The 20,917-nt window shown below is 37.1% G+C and overlaps 1 protein-coding gene across 4 annotated transcripts in view; it reads left to right on the forward strand.

Moving 5' to 3' along the window:
* Window positions 1–20,917, forward strand: part of marchf8 (membrane-associated ring finger (C3HC4) 8) — a 119,745-nt gene that overhangs the window by 45,566 nt on the left and 53,262 nt on the right. The window contains exon 1 of one of the 4 annotated variants that reach the window (XM_065297181.1): window positions 17,915–18,282. The exons of the other annotated variants lie outside the window; for them this stretch is intronic. Within the exon in view, the coding sequence (XP_065153253.1) occupies window positions 18,253–18,282 (30 nt within the window). The 5' untranslated portion in view covers window positions 17,915–18,252. Of the gene's footprint in view, window positions 1–17,914; window positions 18,283–20,917 lie in introns of those variants that run through there. 4 annotated transcript variants of the gene reach the window in all.

A 20,917-nucleotide genomic window follows, 5' to 3' on the forward strand; every position in this document is an offset into this window, starting at 1 on the left:
AATTAACATAAGTTAATGTATATTAAACCAACATGAATAACAATAACATAAAAATAACATTATTTGCATTAACATGAATACATTTAATTTGTTTTAAAGCTGCACTTCATAACTTGTTGAATACACAAATAAACTAAAATCAGTTAATAGGCAAGTCTGTAAAGTATTATGTAGCCTACTTAAAGTATAAAATAACTATTTTTATTTATAATTTAAGACATTTTGTATGATTTCAAAGGAAATATCAGTTTGACGGCCTTTGACTTAAACACAAAGATGAGTATTATTTGCAATTTTGTGTTTCAAACAGAGATGTTGATAAGGAGGCAAGTGACGGCCTTAAAAAATAAAGCGCTTGAAAGGTTTTTTTTTTACAGCAATGCCAGAGATGAACCATTTTTTGGTTCTTCATAGAAGAATTTTGTTTTATAACTTTTTATAATCTAAAGAGCCATGTTCACTATATGAAGAACCTTTTTTGAAACAGCAAGGTTTTTCAGACGTTCAAGTTTCTTATGGCAGTGGTTCTCAAACTGGGGTCCGTGGCCCCCAGGAGGGCCGAGAGATGGTGCCAGGGGGGCCCCAGTTTTAAGACATTTTATAAAATACATTCATTCATCATAAATTCTGTGTAATTAAACCTAAAAAAAAATAAGGCTAATAACCAACAGCACTACTTTGTATAAATTCATATGTTTTGTTTGATTAAAATGTTACATTTTAGAACAGTTTTTGTCTTAAATGTTCTTTGGAGGGGGGCCGCAAAGGAATGCACCGTACACAAGGGGGGGGCCGCACGCAGAAAAACTTTGAGAACCACTGTCTTATGGAACCATTCAGCCAAAAATTATTCTTCTATGGCATCGTGAAGCACCTTTTATTTTGTACAGATTATCGCTGTAATGAACACATTTTATTGTTATACCAGTTGCTTTCCAAACTTGCTTTGTGTACAGGGAGTAGACATTATCATTACATAGAAAGGCATCTTTCTTGTCTGTTATCAGACCGGTAACAGTCCTCTGTATCTGCAAAAATCTCTGTTCAAGCAAGACTGAGCAATGGAAAAGCTCACCGACCTGTTTCTCTCAAAGCCCACATCAACACGAGAAGCAGCAGAACTGCTAAGCACTCAGAGAATGAATCTGGAAACCAGGGCTTGTCAATGAGAGAAATATTACCATCTGCTTAGCCGTCAGTCGAGATTGTCTATGGAAATCTAACTGGAATTAGAAGTTCTGTTTGTTCAAGCTGTCTGAAGTTGGAGAAAAGAGGGAGAGATTGAAAAGGTGGAAAAACATAGCTATGGGAATACAGTAGGTTTGGCCACAAAATCATCTATAAATCTTAAGTCATTAATATGCCATAGTATTTTTATGTGTAATATAAAACATTTTTGGGCAATAACCATTTTTGAATAACAATCATAATTGATTATTTTTGGTATAAAACAAAGATATTTGTCGATTTATAAAATTGTATTATCAGTTCTGTATTATTATGACAAGGTGCAATGTAAAATAATGCAATGCTTTCTTAATAACAAGTTCTTTCACGGCTTGTACGGGCAACATCCTACTCTGTATTTTCACATATTGTCATTTTCACATGCAAAGTGTATACAATCAGGATGTATGCGCATAATATATCCACTGTGAAATAAACAACATAACATAAAGTCTGTTACACATTTTACGCATTTGTACCATATACTGTCAGTCCTGGTTCATGACACACACACACGTTAAGCTAGGCTCACACTAAAAGATGTTCCCGATTTTCCCCTCCAAGGAATACAAGAGAAAATTGGGTCCAGGATCTCGATCAGTTCTAGATGTTCGGCTCAGATTATCATGTAATGTGTGACATTCGGGGCGGTTTCCAAGCCAGGACTAGGCTTAACTAGGAAATATAACTTATTTTAACTAACATGCCTTACTAAAAACATCACTTGTGTGCTTTTTGAGGCAAAACAAAGGGCACCGATGTATTTGAAGATATGTCAGTGCAAGATGTTTTCAGTTTGGACAGCTCTTACATTTATTTTAGTCTAGGACTAGTCTAATCCCTGTCAGGGAAACCGCCCCATAGAGATCAAATATTACACCTCCCAAACTGCTCACAAGGAAATCAGGACTATCCTGATCATATCAAACATGTAAATTGGGATGATTATGTTTAAATTTCACAATAATTCAAATTTCATAATAGCCACTATGAGACTAGGTGAATGAGAGACCTTTTAAAATAGCAACCGCCAAGCAAGCTGCTATATGAAACGGCTTGACAACACCTCTATCCAAATAACGCATCCATCCAAACATCACGACTGTTGTCTCAAACACGAGCTGAGGAGAAATCGCCTCAGTTTTGTAGAAAGATGCTAACGTTCTAGCTAGCAAATGTAAACATATAAAAAAAAAATAACAAATGTGTCACCATCTCCAACCGTTTACATCCGCTTCCCTGTGAGGTGACGTGAAGTGCTCCCATATCTTGTTGTGTGTGTGATGCACCATGATGTTCAAATCAGTGTGAGCACGTTTAAGATTAAAAAGAAAATCTGTCAAGATTCTGTTTGTGTCTGAGTGCTGCAACGAAAATGTATAATCACCCAAAATCATGTATTGTGAGGCCGGCCTTAGTGCGACTCACTGGACAGTCTTTGGGTGGCCATAAAGAACGCCCTACTGTGGCAGACAACAATTTCTGCTCTTCCATGAAATCACAGATACAAATTATTTGGGGCTAATGTAAAAGACATTTATTGGCTAATGTTAAGTGAATTTTAAGTTATTGCACTGACGCTGGTTTTACAAGAGAAAAACATCTCTGGAGTTCTATCTCATTAAAACCAGGAAACTGTCTTCCTGAGGGGATTTTTATAGAAGTAATCAGACACAAACCCATCCCATGGCTCATATCTGCAGGCTAAGCACGAGCACACATTTTTCTTCATGTCTAATTTCTTTCACTTTGGTCCAGTTAGACTATTCAAACAATTCAGAAATTTTAAATAACTTTTGAGTTCTTGTAAAGCTCAGTAGTTTTCGGAGAAAGAAAATAAAAACAGTAGAGGGCACTAAATCAGTTGCATTCTTGGGAATTCAGAATTTTTGCAGTTATTATCATAATTTTTCTAGCTGTGAAACTACCCTGGCTAACACCAGACTAGTCTCATAGAGAATGAGACGTGATCTGGGAACCCTATGCTCATTTTCTCGTATTTGAGGCGTGGTTTACGAATGCCCAGAGCAGTTTATTGGGCCCTATCAATGTCTATCAAATGCGTCTGTACGTAACTCATAGCCATTTGTTTCAATTATACCAGATGACGTATGTAGAGCGACATCAATTCAAACGTCAATAACTTTTATTGGTATGTGTGCACACAGCTGAAAGCTATGCAACTAAACCGGTAGCTGTATATTGATATCGAAAAGCAACACAACTTAGTGGCACTGTGACATCCACAGTACAGACATAATGACATTATGATATTAATTAATAGCACTTACCATTTAAAAGTTAAATGGACTTCGTCGACGACGATGCCTAGCAGGTTGGTTCTATAAAACTTTGTGGCTATCATGTCTTGCAATATCCAAACATCCTTCTTGGATATGAATTTGTTTAACGCCAAAAGTTGCTCTTTTTTTATAAACTTCGAACACCATCTAAGACTGCATTGAAAAGTAACTTCGCATCTGCTGCTGTGTTGGATAAAGAAAACTGCTTCGGTGTGTCGCATAGACGTCATCATCGACTTGCTGCCACCTCCCCTTTCTGTGATTGGTTCCCTATTTCAGGGGCAAAATTGGTCCATAGTTTCCATGCTAGACTTTGCTAGTTATAGAGAACTTGTTTGTTGTGGAGAGACACTATGTGATCAGACTTGATTGTGGCCTGGAAGGTGATACTGTACATTTACATTACATTTAGGCTTTTTTAATGTACATTAGGAGACAAAGCGATCTTTTGGAAAAATTTGTCAAAATGGTCCCTCCCTTTCCTGGGGTGGTACCATTTCAAAAAGTACACTTTGTATCTAAAGAGTTCATATTAGTACCTCAAAGGTACATATTAGTGCTTCTAAAGTACATATTGGTAAAAAATGTATACATATCTGTTAGGGATGCTTAACGATTAATCGTGATTAATCGTTAGCAGAATAAAAGTTTTTGTTTACATCATATATGTTTGTGAACTGTGTATAATAACTTTGTATATATAAATGTACACACATGCATGTATATGTTTTAGAAATGTTTACATGTGTATATACATTTGTATATTTATGTATAATTTATATTATATATAAATATAAATACTTAATATATACATTTTTTTTCTTAAAATTATACATGAATGTGTTCATATTTATATATATATATACATATTTATTATACACAGTTTACACACATATGTGATGTAAACAAAAACTTTTATTCTGCTAACGATTAATCACGATTAATTGTTTAGCATCCCTATCTCTGTACCTAAATGCTACATATTAGAACCTTTTTAAAGGGTACTGCCCCCGTGACAGCTAGGGACCATTTTTTGTGTTAGTGTAATGACCAGAATATCAGACTTAAGGGATGGACTTTTTGACTTGGCCTAGCAAACCTGGAGTATAGTCTATTTTTGTTTGTGTATGCGAATGTATGCGCTTGGGCAAATGCACAGCTTGCAAAGTTTAGTTTATTAGACGTGTATGTGTACACAGACGTTCGACGAATGTGCATTGCAACACAATGCAAAGCATTTCCTGAGCTACATACTACATTCTCCTGTACGCACATGTGCGACCTACAAGTACAATGTATGCAGGGTTTAAAAAATCTGAAAGACCCTTATAAAAAATGGACTATACTAGGGCCTTCAGTTTCCACCTAGCAAACATCCACAACAACCTAGCAACTGCACAGCAACTAGCTATAACCCTCAGCACATCGTAGTAATCACATAGCTATGCCCTGGCATACACTCCAGCACAGTGCCAGTAAATTCTGCACTTGTAATTTCATCATCAAAAAGTGATCTAGTTTTCATTTCACTCTTAAAGACTGAACAACAAAAGTAGGGAAGTATGGGTCACTAAACACCTTTTGATTTGCATGCCACGTCACATCTGGGATGTGTTAAAGTGTACAAAATCCAGCATCGATTAACTGGGACACACCTGCGCAGTGCTGAGATCAGCTGTTGGCTGCGATTCAATGCGAGATGAAGGGTGAGGACGACAGATGGAGTTATGCTAACTACTACTGCATCACCCATACTTCATTCAGATGTCAAGCGCCAAACCCACATCTGACATCCCCGACAAGATCAGTAGATAAAGACACGCCTGGGTTCATGGCATAATAAAAATATGACTTTGGAAGAATGCGCATTGATCCATCTTCCAGGGAAGTTTACTTTTAATGTTTGTTATTTATTTAAGAAACACTGTCCCCTCAGCACGGAGAGTTTACGGCATGATAAGCAGCAAATATTGTATGTTTTTGCAGAATGAAATTAGTTTTGAATTTCAGTATTCAGAATGCTAATGCGTGTTTTCCTCCGACTCCGAATGGCCTTTAAATGCAAATGTAGGTGGTGTGCTGCAGATGATATATTTGAGGAATAGTAAATGAGAGTGGACTGCTGTGGGATAGAGCTGACATTTCCATTACCGCACTGTTAATTTACAGTATGGAGGATCGGGTCTCGCAAACATAAAGGCTTGGGGAAAAGCTTAAGTTCGGCTATATCCTCTTCTCATCTTTCCACACTGACCTGCTCTTTTTGGATGTGCAATACACAGAATTTATTCTGAATTGTTCCTTCGAAATATCACGACAAAGACTTACTATAGTTACAACCACGGGTACAGTTTGTGACACCTCAGTTCAGCTCATTATTTCCATTAATCGCAACAAATGAGGCATATGACCTTTTTCCATAATTTTAGCTTTTCTTTGCATGAGCGAAAGTGAAAGAGGAACAATGTCACTTAGTTCATATAACTTATTCTTCTGCATGTAAACCTTTGTTAAGAGCAGTTAATTAGCAATATTTCCATCAAGATTAACACCGATTTACAACTAATGTCATGTGCTTTTTTACATATTCCTGTGGACTTGTATCCTCAGAGTTTAGATAAGTAAAAGCTGATATCTAATGGCTTTAGGCTTTATGGGAATTCACCCACTGGTTGAAATTGCCTACTGGTAACGACACTGTTTGTCTGATATATAAACTCAGAAACAGATAGAGGCACCAGTACTAAAAGCACAAATATGTGGACCATTTGGGATGCTGGCGTTCCTTTGCAATGTGTGGACCCAACATCTGCTTAAGATGTAAAGCTTCAGTATACCAGAGATGAGCCATCCTGGAAAATGTCACTGAGAAACCTCTTGCAATGGATGATGGGATGATGTGTTTGGGTTTAAAATGTAAGTTTCAGTTCCATTTAAAGTTTACATAAGGAATAATTGATGAAGGGGCCGTTCATATTATTCGAAAATAATGCACACTCAAGGTGTTAATGCGGCGTGACGCGAAGTCAGTCAATAATGCTGAAAATAACACCTGAAACAAGCATATTCATGCTTTTAATATTTGATCAATTACAAGTGTTCTTCAGCTGTTATTATTATTATGAGTCAGCTACTCTTCATATTGTTAGTCAGCAGATCTGTGGTAAACACTGCAGGTGTCCTGCATGTCTCAGGCAAAGAGCTACAGCTTTCATTTAACAGTTGACTGTTAAATGTCATTTATAGAGCGACATTACTCTCTGTATATGGCTCTTATCATAACAGAGGCAGAATGCTATATAGGAACTGAAAGTTACTTATTTTGTTTTTACAGTAAATGACTGTTGGCTGATGGGAAGTGAGCTTTCTTATTTCCGCTCTGGAGACTTGGTGTTCAATAGTCCTTGGAGTTCTTTTCATCTGTGTGGCCCTTAACCGGGAACAGTAATGCGGGATTTTGTCGCATGTAATCAAAGCGTTTCCTTACCGCTTCTCCCCTGTGAGTCTCTGATCTTAATTAATGACCCAATCTGGATCCTAAACCACAGCCCTCAGGCTGCACTGAAGTCTCTTACCGGCTTTCTGCAGTGGCTTTGTTATTTTTAGCTTTGTTATAAGTTACCAAGTATCGTTCATTCCTTTTTTCTTTTACTATTTTTATCTGTTGTTAAATAATTCCACTACTATGACACATTTGCTTGTAAGCTCGGAAGTTTATTTTGATACAGGTTTCCCTGTAGATGCATATGACTTTAAGACTCAGCTTGAAACAACCGCATGATATTTCACTTCTAAAACATGTTTCTGCTAAGATTGTTACTTTATCTTAGACATAACATCATATCGCTTGTAAAGAACAGTACAGAACAGAACATTAAATGATTAGTCCATAAAAAAAAAATCCAGATAATTTACTCACCACCATGTCATTAAAAATGTTGATTTCTTTCTTTGTTCAGTCAAGAGGAAATTATGTTTTTTGAGGAAAACATTCCGGAATTTTTCTCATTTTAATGGACTTAAATGGACCCCAACACTTAACACTTAACTCAACACTTAACAGTTTTTTTCAACGGAGGTTCAAAACACTCCAAACGATCCCAAACGAGGCATTAAGGGTCTTATCTAGCGAAACAATTGTCATTTTTGACAAGAAAATAAAAAATATGCACTTTTAAACCACAACTTCTCTTCTTCCTCTGGCTGTGTGACACGACCTCACGTAATTGTGTAGTGACGTGGAAAGGTCACGTGTTAAATATATGAAAGGCACATTTGTGTACCATTTTAACCAGTTAACTGACACAAAGACATTAATCAGTATCATTCCACATACAATCATCCGTGACGTAATGACGTTTTGCGTTAGGTCGCTCTGGCGCATCACAGGACAGGATATAGACGAGAAGTTGTGTTTTAAAAGTGCATATTTTTCCGTGTCACAAATGACAATATAAAAACTTTTCTGCGTTATCATTTTAGCTTTTATTGTGCTGCTCCTTTTGGCCGTTTAAGCGCAGTGAAGTGTGGTCGGCTGTGAGTGATGTCTCTTTTAAATACAAACACGCCCTATACTATATAACCCCACCCCCAACACTGTGATTGGCAAGTTTAAGTACAGGCATTAGAAACGCAAATGCAAAGAGGATTGCGATTTTCATTTGAGTTTTGGCAAGATCCGTACGTGACGTTAGAGGAAGTGAAAGAGCAAATGATGAATTGCAATTGAGATTGAAATATGGCAGGTTCATAACTCAAAAGACATAGGAAATTCAATTGGAAATGGACTTGGGTAAATTCTTATAATCTAAATATGAAATTAGGAGTAATTAAAGTTTGATTTCACTCATTGATTTAACATTGATTTCAATCGTTGACGTGACTACACTCAGTCAATATTAGAAGATATCAAGGTTATATTTTCACAAAATATTCTTTACATTATATAGGATGATTTTATGTATAACAGTAACAGTAAATCACTTTGTAAATCAAAATGACTTTACTTGGGTTTTGAGATATTTTGTCCCTGTACATTAATGTACTAAATAACCACATAACCAGCTTATGGGGGGTCCCCTCATTATGAATTAAGCACGTATGAAGATAATTTCATCATTTTTACAACGCAATGTAAACTTCATATTTAACATAACAAGAGAATTCATCTTGTAAACGGATTTGAAATGATGATGTGCTGCTGAGTGCCGACTGTCGCGTCACATAGATGACAATTACAAGTAAGATCTGCTTAACTTAGTGATAAGTTTTATTTCATCTGAAATATCAAATGGTTCGTGTTCTCTATCATTAAAAACAATCACAGCAAACACGCACATGGTTTATGTACTTGTCAATGCCGCTCACAAACGCGCGTATGTGTGCTTGTCGTCAATGAGGGTTGGTCACAAACACGCTCAAGTGGAATTTATGTGCCCTGGTGTTAAGTATTAAAGAGACTATCATTTATTATCATTTAAGCGTGATTTCTTCTGCTTCCCCAATAAAATATTTTGTGTGACTGGGTGGACCAGCCGTCAGACTGAGAGGATAGATTTGCCACTGTTTGTCTGTCAATTCCTCCAGAAAACAGCATGAGGCGCACTTGCGAGTTTATTTATTTCAGACAGAAGTCATTTGAATTAGTTTATTGCGAAATTGGGACAAATAAAGACAGTTTCGCTTTGTGACACGCAACATGAGAATTTTAAATTCATGTAGTATTTTAATTTTAATAAAAACCAGGGGACCCCCCTAATTTATATTTTTGTGCTTTATGGGGGGTCCCTTTAGGCTTATAGGAGGTCCGGGACCCCCCAGACCCCCTTCAATTCGAACACTGGACGCGGGTCCGGATCAAGTTCCCGTCGGGTCCGGATCCGGACCGGAGTCCGGACTTTGAGAACCCCTGCACTAGACAAAACTACTGAAGATAAACATCAGCGTGGCTTCACCAGACACAACCAGCAGCCCAGCTCACAGTAGTCCTAAAGTAAGCCGTACCATAGTGAAAGTCTGTTTACAAAAAGCCTGAAATCTGCGATACAGAAAGACTCATCATCTGTATTGAATGATGGCCACAGAGACTCGAGGGGAATTCCATCCCGAACTTAAATCGCAGCCTCAGCGCAGCAGTTTCCTGAACACTCACATTATACAGCTCTGCCTGCTCTCAGAGATCAAACTCTCCAATCTGTAAACCCAGCCTACAAGCTGTTCCCATCAGCAGGCCTTTGAAAAGCTCTCTTAAGGTTCTCTCCTCAATAAAGGATGGGGGATATGTGCATCCCACCTTGGGAATTGAGATGTAATGGCTTTTTAAACTTTATTTATGCTCTTCTCACTGGAGCAGGCCATTTAATGGTGTCTTACCTCTTGTAATTACACTTGTAGACAGCATGGGTTAGATACACAGACAGGACTGTCACTGCCTCTTATTCCTTTTAAAATGAGTTATGTTTTATGCAGATGTGTTTGTGTCTTTACAGTAATCAGCAGACCCTTCAGATATATTATCCTTGTTTATCCATGTCTATCCATGTTCTTTGTGATTCACCGAAAACCACCTCACCTTAACAAAGTCCAAATTATTTGCTTCTATGCACAAAAACTGCTAATCTCCTTTGTTGTCTAAAGGCAGCTTAAATAAAACCTTGTACTGTAAGTGACAAGCTCTTAGTAATACAAAAAGCATACCTCATCTAAAGTGTACGGGAGATTTGGATATGGATGTAACATTTTGACACTATACGTATTGCATACAAATACTAAACTGTTAATTTTTAATTAAATGGACCTATTTTAAGCAGGACTTAATTTGGCCAGTAATAGGTAACCTCAGAATAAGGGAAAATGGTGTCAGACCAAACAGTCACATCATATGTTAACTATTTAAGAAATCTAATTAACCACCAGTTAACCTCCAAATTATGAATTGACTTAGAATAAAAAAAGTGTTATTAAGAGTAGTAAAATGCTTCAAAAATGCTCAAAGTATTATAATAGTGATAAAAATGTGTGTTAAGGGATATAGTACATTTATGGATTCTTTTTATTTTATAATAAGGAAATGGCAAAAGAAAGACGTTTAGGCCCTGTGTTCACTGAAGTGGTTTTCCTGTTACATGCGTATTTGTTTCCAATAGAAGCATCGCTCTTTTATAAAAAATCATTTTTTTGCAACCCATTACAAGTTCAGGTGCATGGAGCAGTCCATGCTGCACGCATTCAGGTCCGAGCAAGAGTCCAAGACGTGCGCAATAAGTCCAGGTGCGTGCGAGAAGGAACCTGTGCGCGTTAAAGCTTTCTTGCCCAAAGTAAAGCCCACAAACCCTCTCATGCAAGGAAAAGCATGCAATGCACATGTTAATGTGAAATTATTATGACAATAATAATAACCATCGTCATGAAAGCTCTCTATTGGTGATATGTCTGACGATCGTCGATACACTATTCTGTTGTCTATCGGCCCAACCCTAACTGAAAGTTTGAGTCAAACATTGAGTTCGTCAATGTCACTTTATGCTCAGTTGTCCAATCATAGTGGAGGAGGGGCGGCATAAATACTACACTAACCAACCGGCGCATCATCCAACAGCTAATAACCAAAGTTTAATAGCAAATAATATGCTTAGCTGAAGAAACGCTCCCAGGCGCACACAGTCGGCATGGCGTTCTTCTCAGCGACATTTAAAAGCATGTACACAGGACCTAAATTAAATTTTTTGGCCAATAGGGTTTGAAAAGTGTTGTTTATATCAATATTACTTTAATATGCTGTGAAAGTTTGATGAAAATTTTATTTCAGAAATACCCCTATCACACCGAATGAATGTGTCTATAAGGCCTTGAAAGTAAATTGTTGCCAGAAAACATTCCTGAAAATGCATTTGTTGTTATTTACCATAATTGTATTTTTATACTTTCATGCATTTCTCAAGTATTAGTGTTTTTTGAGCTGAATCTCTAAACTCCCAGATATTGTTGATTTTTACAAAAACTGATTTTAATGAAAATTGTTTGATGGGCATTGATCTGTATTCATAAGCATCATCACTGGCATGCAAGTGGGTGACCTGCTTTAGATGTGCATTCAGCTCTGCTCCGGGGCCAGCAAAAATAGCATCCAGAAGTAGAGCTGTTTGTATTTTCAAAATAGGTCATTTAAAGTTTCTATTTTTCATTTTTTGAAGTGTAATTAATAAGTTTCTCACCTACCTAACTTTGAGTTAGTTAAATATTCAGAACCACGCATGCTTAGCCATGCACATGTAAATGAGTGGATTGATCTGAACGTAGACTTCATGGCTGTTGATGTGGAAAGTCCACGCTGGTCTTGCAGTGAAAGTTAAATGAGTTTGGGCTTATATAACTGTTCAAAATCTTCTTTCACACAGAGCTCACAGTAAGTTACTGTGGGGATTGGCCCCTGGCCCCTGTGCGAAGTCTTGATTTTCTTTTTGAATATGAACTGAAAGGACTATTACATTGCAATTTCATGGCCCAGAGGTTATTGTGATATCCTCTTCACTACATTTAGCTTAAAGTCTCTCAATATCTCCTCACCTACCCCTCCTTAATTCTTGCTCTCTGCCTTCATACTATTTCTCTTTGCCACTATGCTATACCGTCACCAGTCAGCTACGTGGACTTTCAGTTGTTTTTAGCACCAGCTTTCTCATGTGTGTTACAGAGCTCTGACAATATGGTCTAAATTTAACCTCTTGTCAAATCTACCAGTGATAGCTGAATTTAGAAAATTTACCGGCTATATTAAACATTGTGTTTTGCAGCTTTTCCGTTCATTAAGTAGCTCGTAGAAATCGCAAGTTCAGTCGTTATCGGGAAATGCAGCCCTGTACGTTTTAATCACACTATTTTATGCCATCAAAATGAACAAGCTGCAAGGCACAACAGCTGCATGCTAGATGCTGTATAACCGACACTTCCACATTTGTCCACATGTGTTGCCATAAAACAGTGGTCTACAGCAGTGCGTTTTAAGCCAAAATGGGGGTCAACCGTGAACAAATTCCAACAGAATCAAACTCAACTGATTTTGTATTCTTATGTCCCAAGTAAGGAAAAAAGCCCAGAAGAATGCCATTAGGGGAAAGTTCCGAAAAAGACCTAAATATATCCTAGTCATTTCCTATTCATTATTTTTCTCACATGAATAGGGTATAAAATGTAACCTTTAGATATCACCATGAAAATTACTGAGTTAGTTACTTGCATCAAGACAAACCAAAAATTTATTACAATTTTTTTATTGTTTGTTAACATGGACAAACGGTGCATAATCTAATTACAGATGTGCTAATTTGCATTTTAGAATAACAACACCTTCAGGCTGATTAAAGACCCCTCTGCTTTGCACCTGTTCAGCCTATCAGGGTTGTTATTCTCTATAACAACCGCCTTGCTATACATTATCCCTTACTTAAGATATGGATACATGGATTATTGTAGGCATTACACTGCCATGTATGTAATTCAAGTCGATGAATCTTAAGACAGCTAACAAGTTATTTGCTGCTGATAGCCGTGCTAGCTATCTAATCGAACTATTCGCTACACCTAAACTTGACAACGTTTCACCAAAAATAGTTGTACAACAGCTCAACACACACCCAGATGTTCCCAATAACTTGTAGTTAATGTCATGATTTCATGAGTTAACTCGCGATTAATCGCAAATTAATCTCACATTTTTATCTGTTCTAAATTTACCAATTTTCAAGTTTTTAATACTCATATCAACATGGATTTGGACAAATATATATGCCATATTTAAATGTATGTCTACAACAGCCTGTTTACATTTTCAACAGAACCATCAGCCATAGTTTTATATATGATTTTTCCCTTTAGAAGACCTTTGCTGCGTCCGAAACCACCTACTACATACTATATAGTACGCGAAAAGCAGTAGGCGAGGCGAGTAGTATGTCCGAATACATAGTATTCGAAAAACAGTATGTGAAAAGTACCCGGATGACCTACTACTTCCGGTTAGATTTTGCAGTGTGCATACGATGGACGCTTCACTATCCCATGATGCCCCGGACGAGGAGTTATCCAACGAAGAAGAAGAAGAGGCACGTGGCTGTTTTCGCGCTGAAATGACATGACGTGATGACGACGTATGTCACGTGCTGTAGCAACATGGCGGATGTAGTACGTCTGAATATCATTCATACTACCAGGATTCATACTATACAGTACCTACTGTTTTAACGCCAAGTAAGTAGGTACTTCATCTAATTCAGTACCTACTATACAGTATGCGGTTTCAGACGCAGCCCTTGTTCTTTTTCTGTTGCTGCATCATTTGTGACCTGTGCTGGCAAATTGAGTTGGGATGAGCAAATTTTCAAAAATTTGTTATTTATATTTTAACATACTCTATTAAAAAACTTCAAAACAATGCATGATTTGTTGCAATCTGACAAAACATGACAGAAATGTGCATGCGCTTCAGATGTCAGCGTCACGAAGATCGCTTTTGAGTCTTGTCAGTCACTCTTAATAACTCATTTAACATCAATCAGGTCCCGAACTTTATCTCTCTTAATAATTATTTTAACATCAAGCAAGTCTTGCAGTCTATTTTCTATCATTTCTGCATGTTTTAAAAACGAAACCAAAATATGAGCAAATGAATAAAGACGCATCTTTGCTTTAGATTAAGGATTTAGGACTGTACACCTCTCAGGAGATAAAGACCATTTAGAGCATTGGATTTGCTAGGCGAGAGCTTAATGTTGTTATTTTTATGAAAACCTCAGACTCATCCAGACTGCGTGGGTCACTTGCTGCGTCAGAAATTGCGTGTTGCGTTAATCGCGCATTGATAAAATTAGTGGCATTAAAATGAATTTGTGTTAACGCGTTAGTAACACATTAATTTTGACAGTCCTAGAGAAAAAGTATGAATAAGCACATGAATAGGATATGTTTGGGTCTTTTTCAGAACTTCCCCTAATGGGATTCTTCAGGTCTTTATTTTCCTTACTCAGGACATATGGAGGATACAAAAATCAGTTGAGTTTGATTCTGTTGCAATTTGTTCACCCTTTTTTCCTAAAACACCTGGACTATTTGTACCAGGTTGCCCGCACAGAGTGCATTTTTATTAATAGCCTCAATTTTAATATTTATTTATTTATTACATATATAAAATAAGCCAAGCTAATATAAAACATATGTTAACGTTTTTAACAATACTAAAACATATCAGCAAGTAAGATAAAAAAAAGTTTTGAGTAGACTATCAAAAAAGTAATCCTACAAATGTATCCATTTGTTGTAGCCCTTGATCACAAAAGGTTGAAAAACCTTGCTATAGAATATTTTTATCAATACTTTTAATGGTCAGTTTGATTGTAAAAGCTTTCTCTAGGACTTTAATGCCAATTATCACATAAGCTCTTAATTATTTTGATTAATTTATTTGATTAAGCGTTATTTTGCCATATAAATTTAAATACATAAGTGTATATTGTTCCACAGTTAATAAATGTGATTAGTCCTGTTACCTTGCAGCAAGAAGGTCTCTGTTTCAAATACCGGCTGACTTTCTGTGCAGAATTGGTGTATTCTCCATGTGTTACTGTGGGTTTTCATCAAAGTCAAGTGCCATGCTCATCAAGTCGATTTTAAATTAACTTAGTGTAAGTGAGGTGTGTGTGCATGTGAAGAAATGGCCACCTGTCTATAGTGTTTACCTGCCTTCTGCCCAAGATCTGGGATAGGCTCCAACACTCCTTGTTAACCCTTCATACAATATATAGCAATATTATACTGTTTAAGTGTAGAAACACATATTTTTATATTTTTCAACATTTTAAAATGTGAGAATTATGTTGTGACCAGTGGCGGCTGGTGGCTTTTTTTTTGAGGGCGCTCGATGCAAAGTTTGTCACAACATGTATGCAGCCCGTCATGTGTGTGGTTCATAATTTCAAAATATGTGTTCTGCGCATCGAGAGATCCTGTGTGCATCACGTGTCTTGTCAAAATAAGTGCCCACTGCAGATGCGTCTAAAGGGTTTATGATAAAAGAGACGGTCACATTTGCCAGATACTCGCATAATCTCATGCCTAATCAGAGTTTACTGTTAAGGGAGTGTCTTGCGTGTATTTTGTGAATGTGAGCGTCTCTTTTATCATAAACGGTTTTAACCCATGTGCAGCAGGCATTTATTTTGACAAAACATGTGACGCAACAAACACATATTTTGAAAATGCAAGCAACACACATGACACTCCGAACACATATTTTGAATTTGTGCCCCTCGGATGAGCAGTCACAAGCCGCCACTGATTGTGACTAAAAGCCTACAAAATAAATCGAAACGGTTTTATTCTTGCATTTTAAAAGTACCTCAAATTTGCTAAATTGTTCTTAAATCATTTTAATATTAGCTGATTTTCCTTCATTTCATGTATTATAATCATTCATAAAAAAATTACATTTTTAAGTTTTTTTAATAAAATAAATTAATATGTTGGCACAATTATATTTTTGTCTACAAAAGTAACGTCAAACATTTAAACATACACATTTAAATTAAAAGAATGGATGGATGTTATTAAAAAAAAATTAAAGCATAATCTTTAGATTAGATTTTCAGATTATGAGAAACATTAATAGTCTTGTGACTCATATTTTTTTTTAAATAGTAATTTAATGTAATTGTTTATATGAAGCATCACATTGTATTTAATATCTTTTTCATTTCAATACATGCAACACACCCCCTTAAATCCGAACACAACGCATGAAATTATTAAGTTAAAAATTAATTCCCATCCTTATAGCGCACAAAAGAAACCGTGTATGTTTTCATTCAGGCATTTAATGAGTGATCTTTACTGTGTTGACAGAGCAAAGTCCATAAAGCAAGCTTAAAAGGCAGCAGGCGGAGGTTTTTATAGCATGAGCCATTTAGCAGGGCAGGCTACTGAAAGCGAAATGTACAGACTGCTCTTAGTTTATTATCCAGCTTAATGGCTTGACATACTCTTAAATAGCAGTCCTCAGGTGAACGCATGAGCAGCAGCCACTAACACCCTCTTTCTTACTGTGATTTCCTAAAGCCACCCTATGAGATGCTTTCTGAAGGATTTTCCTAGTACTGTAAAACACACAACACTTCAACCTTTATATAGTACCTTATACATGCTTTACTAGAAAATGCTTAGTCAGCCGGGTTGACGGTGACCACAGTTTCCTTATTTTGGTTCTTCATTTCCGTCTACAGTCTCAGATTTCAGGAAAGCTTTTTTTTACATCTTACAAGCTAAATGCAGTTGTGCCCGTAAGTTTACAGGCTACTATTCTAATAACTTTACATCCACCTGTACACAATATGTAATGCATTAAAAGGAATAATAAAAAATAGAAAAAGCGGTTTGTTAGTTTAGCATTGCTGAAAAAGCTATGCGTTTTGAGGCAAGATCCAACTCTGCCAAGTGTGTATGCATCTAATTATACAGATGTCACATAAATATCTGTAATGTCACCAAGCAGTAAAAATTACACATAAATTAGGTATGCACTTATATATCGGCCTATATTCGATATCTGCAGATAAAAGCATTTTTTCTTACTATCGGCCAGTTGTTTAAAAACAGCCGATGATCAGGACAGGTCATATCCTGGCAATCAAAAGCAGCGAATAAATGCATCCTAACTCATACGGTGTGATTATTATGAATTGGGTCACAATAACAATAAAATTACAGTTTGCATGCTCTGCACAGGATTTCATGATATAATTTGAAATGAGGGGTAAAAACTATCGGTATTGGTAGATGTCATAAACGGATATCAGAAATTTTGTGCATCCCTATATTTTTTGTAGATTATCTGTGGTAATGTGTTAGTAAATACATAATTTTACCAACAGTATTGTGTTGTAGTTAAATCCTATATGCCCTGCGATGTCAGGCATTGTCATTTCTCGAACAGTTTTAATTCTGCTGTACTCCCTTGCGTTGTACCCTCCTGACCCAAACTGCTTTACTGTCTCTGTTTGACTTTGTTTTTTCCTGTCTGACTCTCTGGGGATTTGTTGTAAGCAAGCCTTTTTTAATCAGTCTGTTTCAATAAATGAGAATAATTGCTGCGGTGGGCATCAGAGATTGCATGACCTTTTTGTGGGTCTGAAATCGCTGTTAGTATGGAAGACAGAGTGCAATTTATATTAACTAAGCGCATGCATGGACAAATGACAGTTTGTAGGGGGAGGGACTGTGTTTGGAGGATAAGGAGTGGGGATTTTGCTGCGTATCCAATGACAGGCAGAGCACACTCGGCTCCGCCCTTCATGAATAATGCATGAAGTATGGGGTTGTCCCTGCTGATTGGAGTCAGCTGGAGGAAGTGGCTGGTTGCTAAGCTCGACCGGCTGAGACCTGAGTGCAAGCCCAGGCTAGTTTCATCTGAACTGCTCGGTGAGCGCCTGTGCCAGCGCATGTGCCTGCCTGTGTCTATGTGGAGAGAATGTGGATATAGGACAGTTGCATCCTTCCTCTGCCGTTCCTGCAAGCTCATCTGTCACTTCCGTGTTTATCAGCTTCGGCTCTCTCACAGGATTTACAAAGGGGACATGTAACCTATCCAGCAAGGCTTTGTTTGAGTGTGTGTGGTGTGTGTGTGTGTGTGTGTGTGTGTGTGTGTGTACGGGGGCACTGCCTCATAAAGGATTCACCAATGCATTCCTGTTGGAAAATGAAGATTCAGGTAAAAATGCCAAGCTTTTATTGTTGTATACTGAAAATGCCTAAGGATGAAAATGTTTGTGTGTTTTCTGCTGTGCGTGTAAATGAGATTGCTGTCTCCATGGTTGCTATTGTCAGGCCTGTTGTTGTGTTATGGAGATGAGCTCCTGTGCACCACGGCTGCAGTTCGAGCATCAGCTGTGTGCAGGGTTTTTTCTTACATCAACAAAGCCGCCGGTTGTGTTTATGTGATTTCTGTCAGCCGGCTGTGTTTGCCGAATGACCCACCATTATGCCGTTTAATTCCAGCTGTCTGTGTGTAGTGTACTACGGTCAAGGCTTTTATGTTTGCTGGCAAGATGACACCACTGTGAAATCATTATCTTGATGTGTCTCTCACTCGTAGTTTGCACTGACCAATGAGATGATGATGGGCTGATTTGATACTAGCTACAAAACTGCACATAAACCACATGCTTTATTTTTTTTTAACCATGCAGGTTACATATGAACTAAGATTGCATATACACTGTTTTAGAGTAAAACTCGAAAACGTATTGTGTCTGATATAGGCATGGGCCGGTATGAGATTGTGGCGGTATGATAACCACAGTATTGCGGTTTTGCCATTTCAACACTGAAATGTGTTATTTTCAGATGCATACAAGCAACAACTTTTTAACTGGACACAATACATTTTATGTGTGCTGGGTGAAAATAGAGTCTTTAAATTAGAATTTTCTTTCAAAAAATATTTTTGTAATATATATTAAGTGTAAATTACGTAACATGACTTAATGATTTAATTAATTTTGTTTAATCCCAGCTCATACCTTGCAAACGGTATTACAGAAAATATTTTTTAAAACCTTGGTGTACCTTGAAACCGGTAATCGGCCCATGCCTAGTCTGATATAGGTTTTGGCACTGACCTTTATAAACGTATCACAGTAGTTCTTGCAAAATGTCTTTAGTCATTTAAATATATTTATTGAACTGCAAAATTATTGCTATGACAGGCTAAATGAAAAACACTGAATGTATTTTATGAATCATTGAATTATCTTGTAAACAACAACACCATCAGGAAAAAATTTTACTAATGATATTCGGTTCTTGAACGAATTCGGTGTTGACACAAATTACTTAATTTGAAATTTCATTGACAAAAATAGTCAGAAAATAAATGCCTAGTGATGTCATTTCTTGATGAAGTCAGGAACCGGTGTATCGGCTTTTTTAAACCAGTTCAATGAGTCAAACTGTCTGAAAAGAGCCGATTCGCGAAAATGAATCAGACTTTGCATCACTAATATGTGCCCCAGCTGTCACTGGGGTGGTACCCTTTCAAAACATTCAGTTTTGCACATAAAGAGTTCATATTAGTACCTTAAAGGTACATACTTGTATCTCAAAGGTGCATATTTGTACCAAATGTATACATGTATGTATCTAATGGTACACTTTAGGACCTTTTAAAAACTGTTAATGCCCCAGTAATAGCTGGGGGAACATATTTTGACCTTTTTTTACAATGTGTTTATAGCTAAATTTTTTGTATTGTATTGAAGAATGATCTGTAGCATTTTGGCTGGCAGCTAAAAGACATTTGATGAGAATTGAATGGCGAAACTCTTTATAGTTGGGTTGGACATGAAACGTTTGGCATAAACAACAAATATAGGAAGAGTTTCTTCTCCTTTTGAATGTTTTCTTACCACAGACAGTTAGTTGCATTTCATTATTTCTATATAGCAGCATTGTTTACCACTAAGCAGATCTGCTACCCAAAAGTTCAAACTCTGCAGTAGTAGTGCTCTTTCGTGCCTGTGTGAAGAAATTAGTCCTTATATTAGTCTACTGTCATTATGTGCCATTAAATCTCAATGATGGGCAGTTACAATAAGTACTGTCTGGAAAACTGGCAAAGCATTTTGCTATTTATTCTGTTGAGTTTACTGTAGGTTGTAACTGTATTATCCAAAACTGTTTATGCAGTTTGTGGCAGCGCTTGATCAAATCACAATGTTGAAGGACGTAGAGTCTTTGTGTGCAATCTCCTTCTGAGGGGGAGGGGGTCCAGGACCAAGGCCAGAGAGAGAGATTAGTGATCACATGCCCCCCGTCACTTTAAACCTATTCGGAGAGAGGAAGTCAGGATTGACCACAGGAAGTGTGTTGCAGGATTTATCAGTGTTTTAGAAGAAATTATCCAGTCTTCTTTGTTCTAGACCAGAGAGATAGATGGCTAAATAGATTGGCCTATTTTAGATGACTCATGATTCAAGAAAAACTAGACCAAAAGACCAGAGGGTCTGACCGATTTTGCTGCGTGTTGCATATTATCCCTATTACTGCCATGCTGTCTCCATTCTTTATCGCTATTCATAGGTTCTCCAGCCTCCAGTAATATACAGGCTTATTGAGTCTGATAATGTGATATTAAACATGACAGTGAAATGGAGAAAAATGTGTGTATAGAAGAGAATGTTTGTCTTGTGTGACATTCGCTCTGTCTTACACAGTAAAACAGACAATTATATAATAAATTGTGTTCTTGGAGCTCAGTTGGTGGAGGATTACATTAGCAGTGCAAATGTCATTGGTTCGATTCCACACATACAAAAAAGAATAGCCTGGATGCACTGTACATGTAA

This window comes from Paramisgurnus dabryanus, chromosome 20 (genome assembly GCF_030506205.2).
Source record: "Paramisgurnus dabryanus chromosome 20, PD_genome_1.1, whole genome shotgun sequence".
NCBI lineage: Eukaryota > Metazoa > Chordata > Actinopteri > Cypriniformes > Cobitidae > Paramisgurnus > Paramisgurnus dabryanus.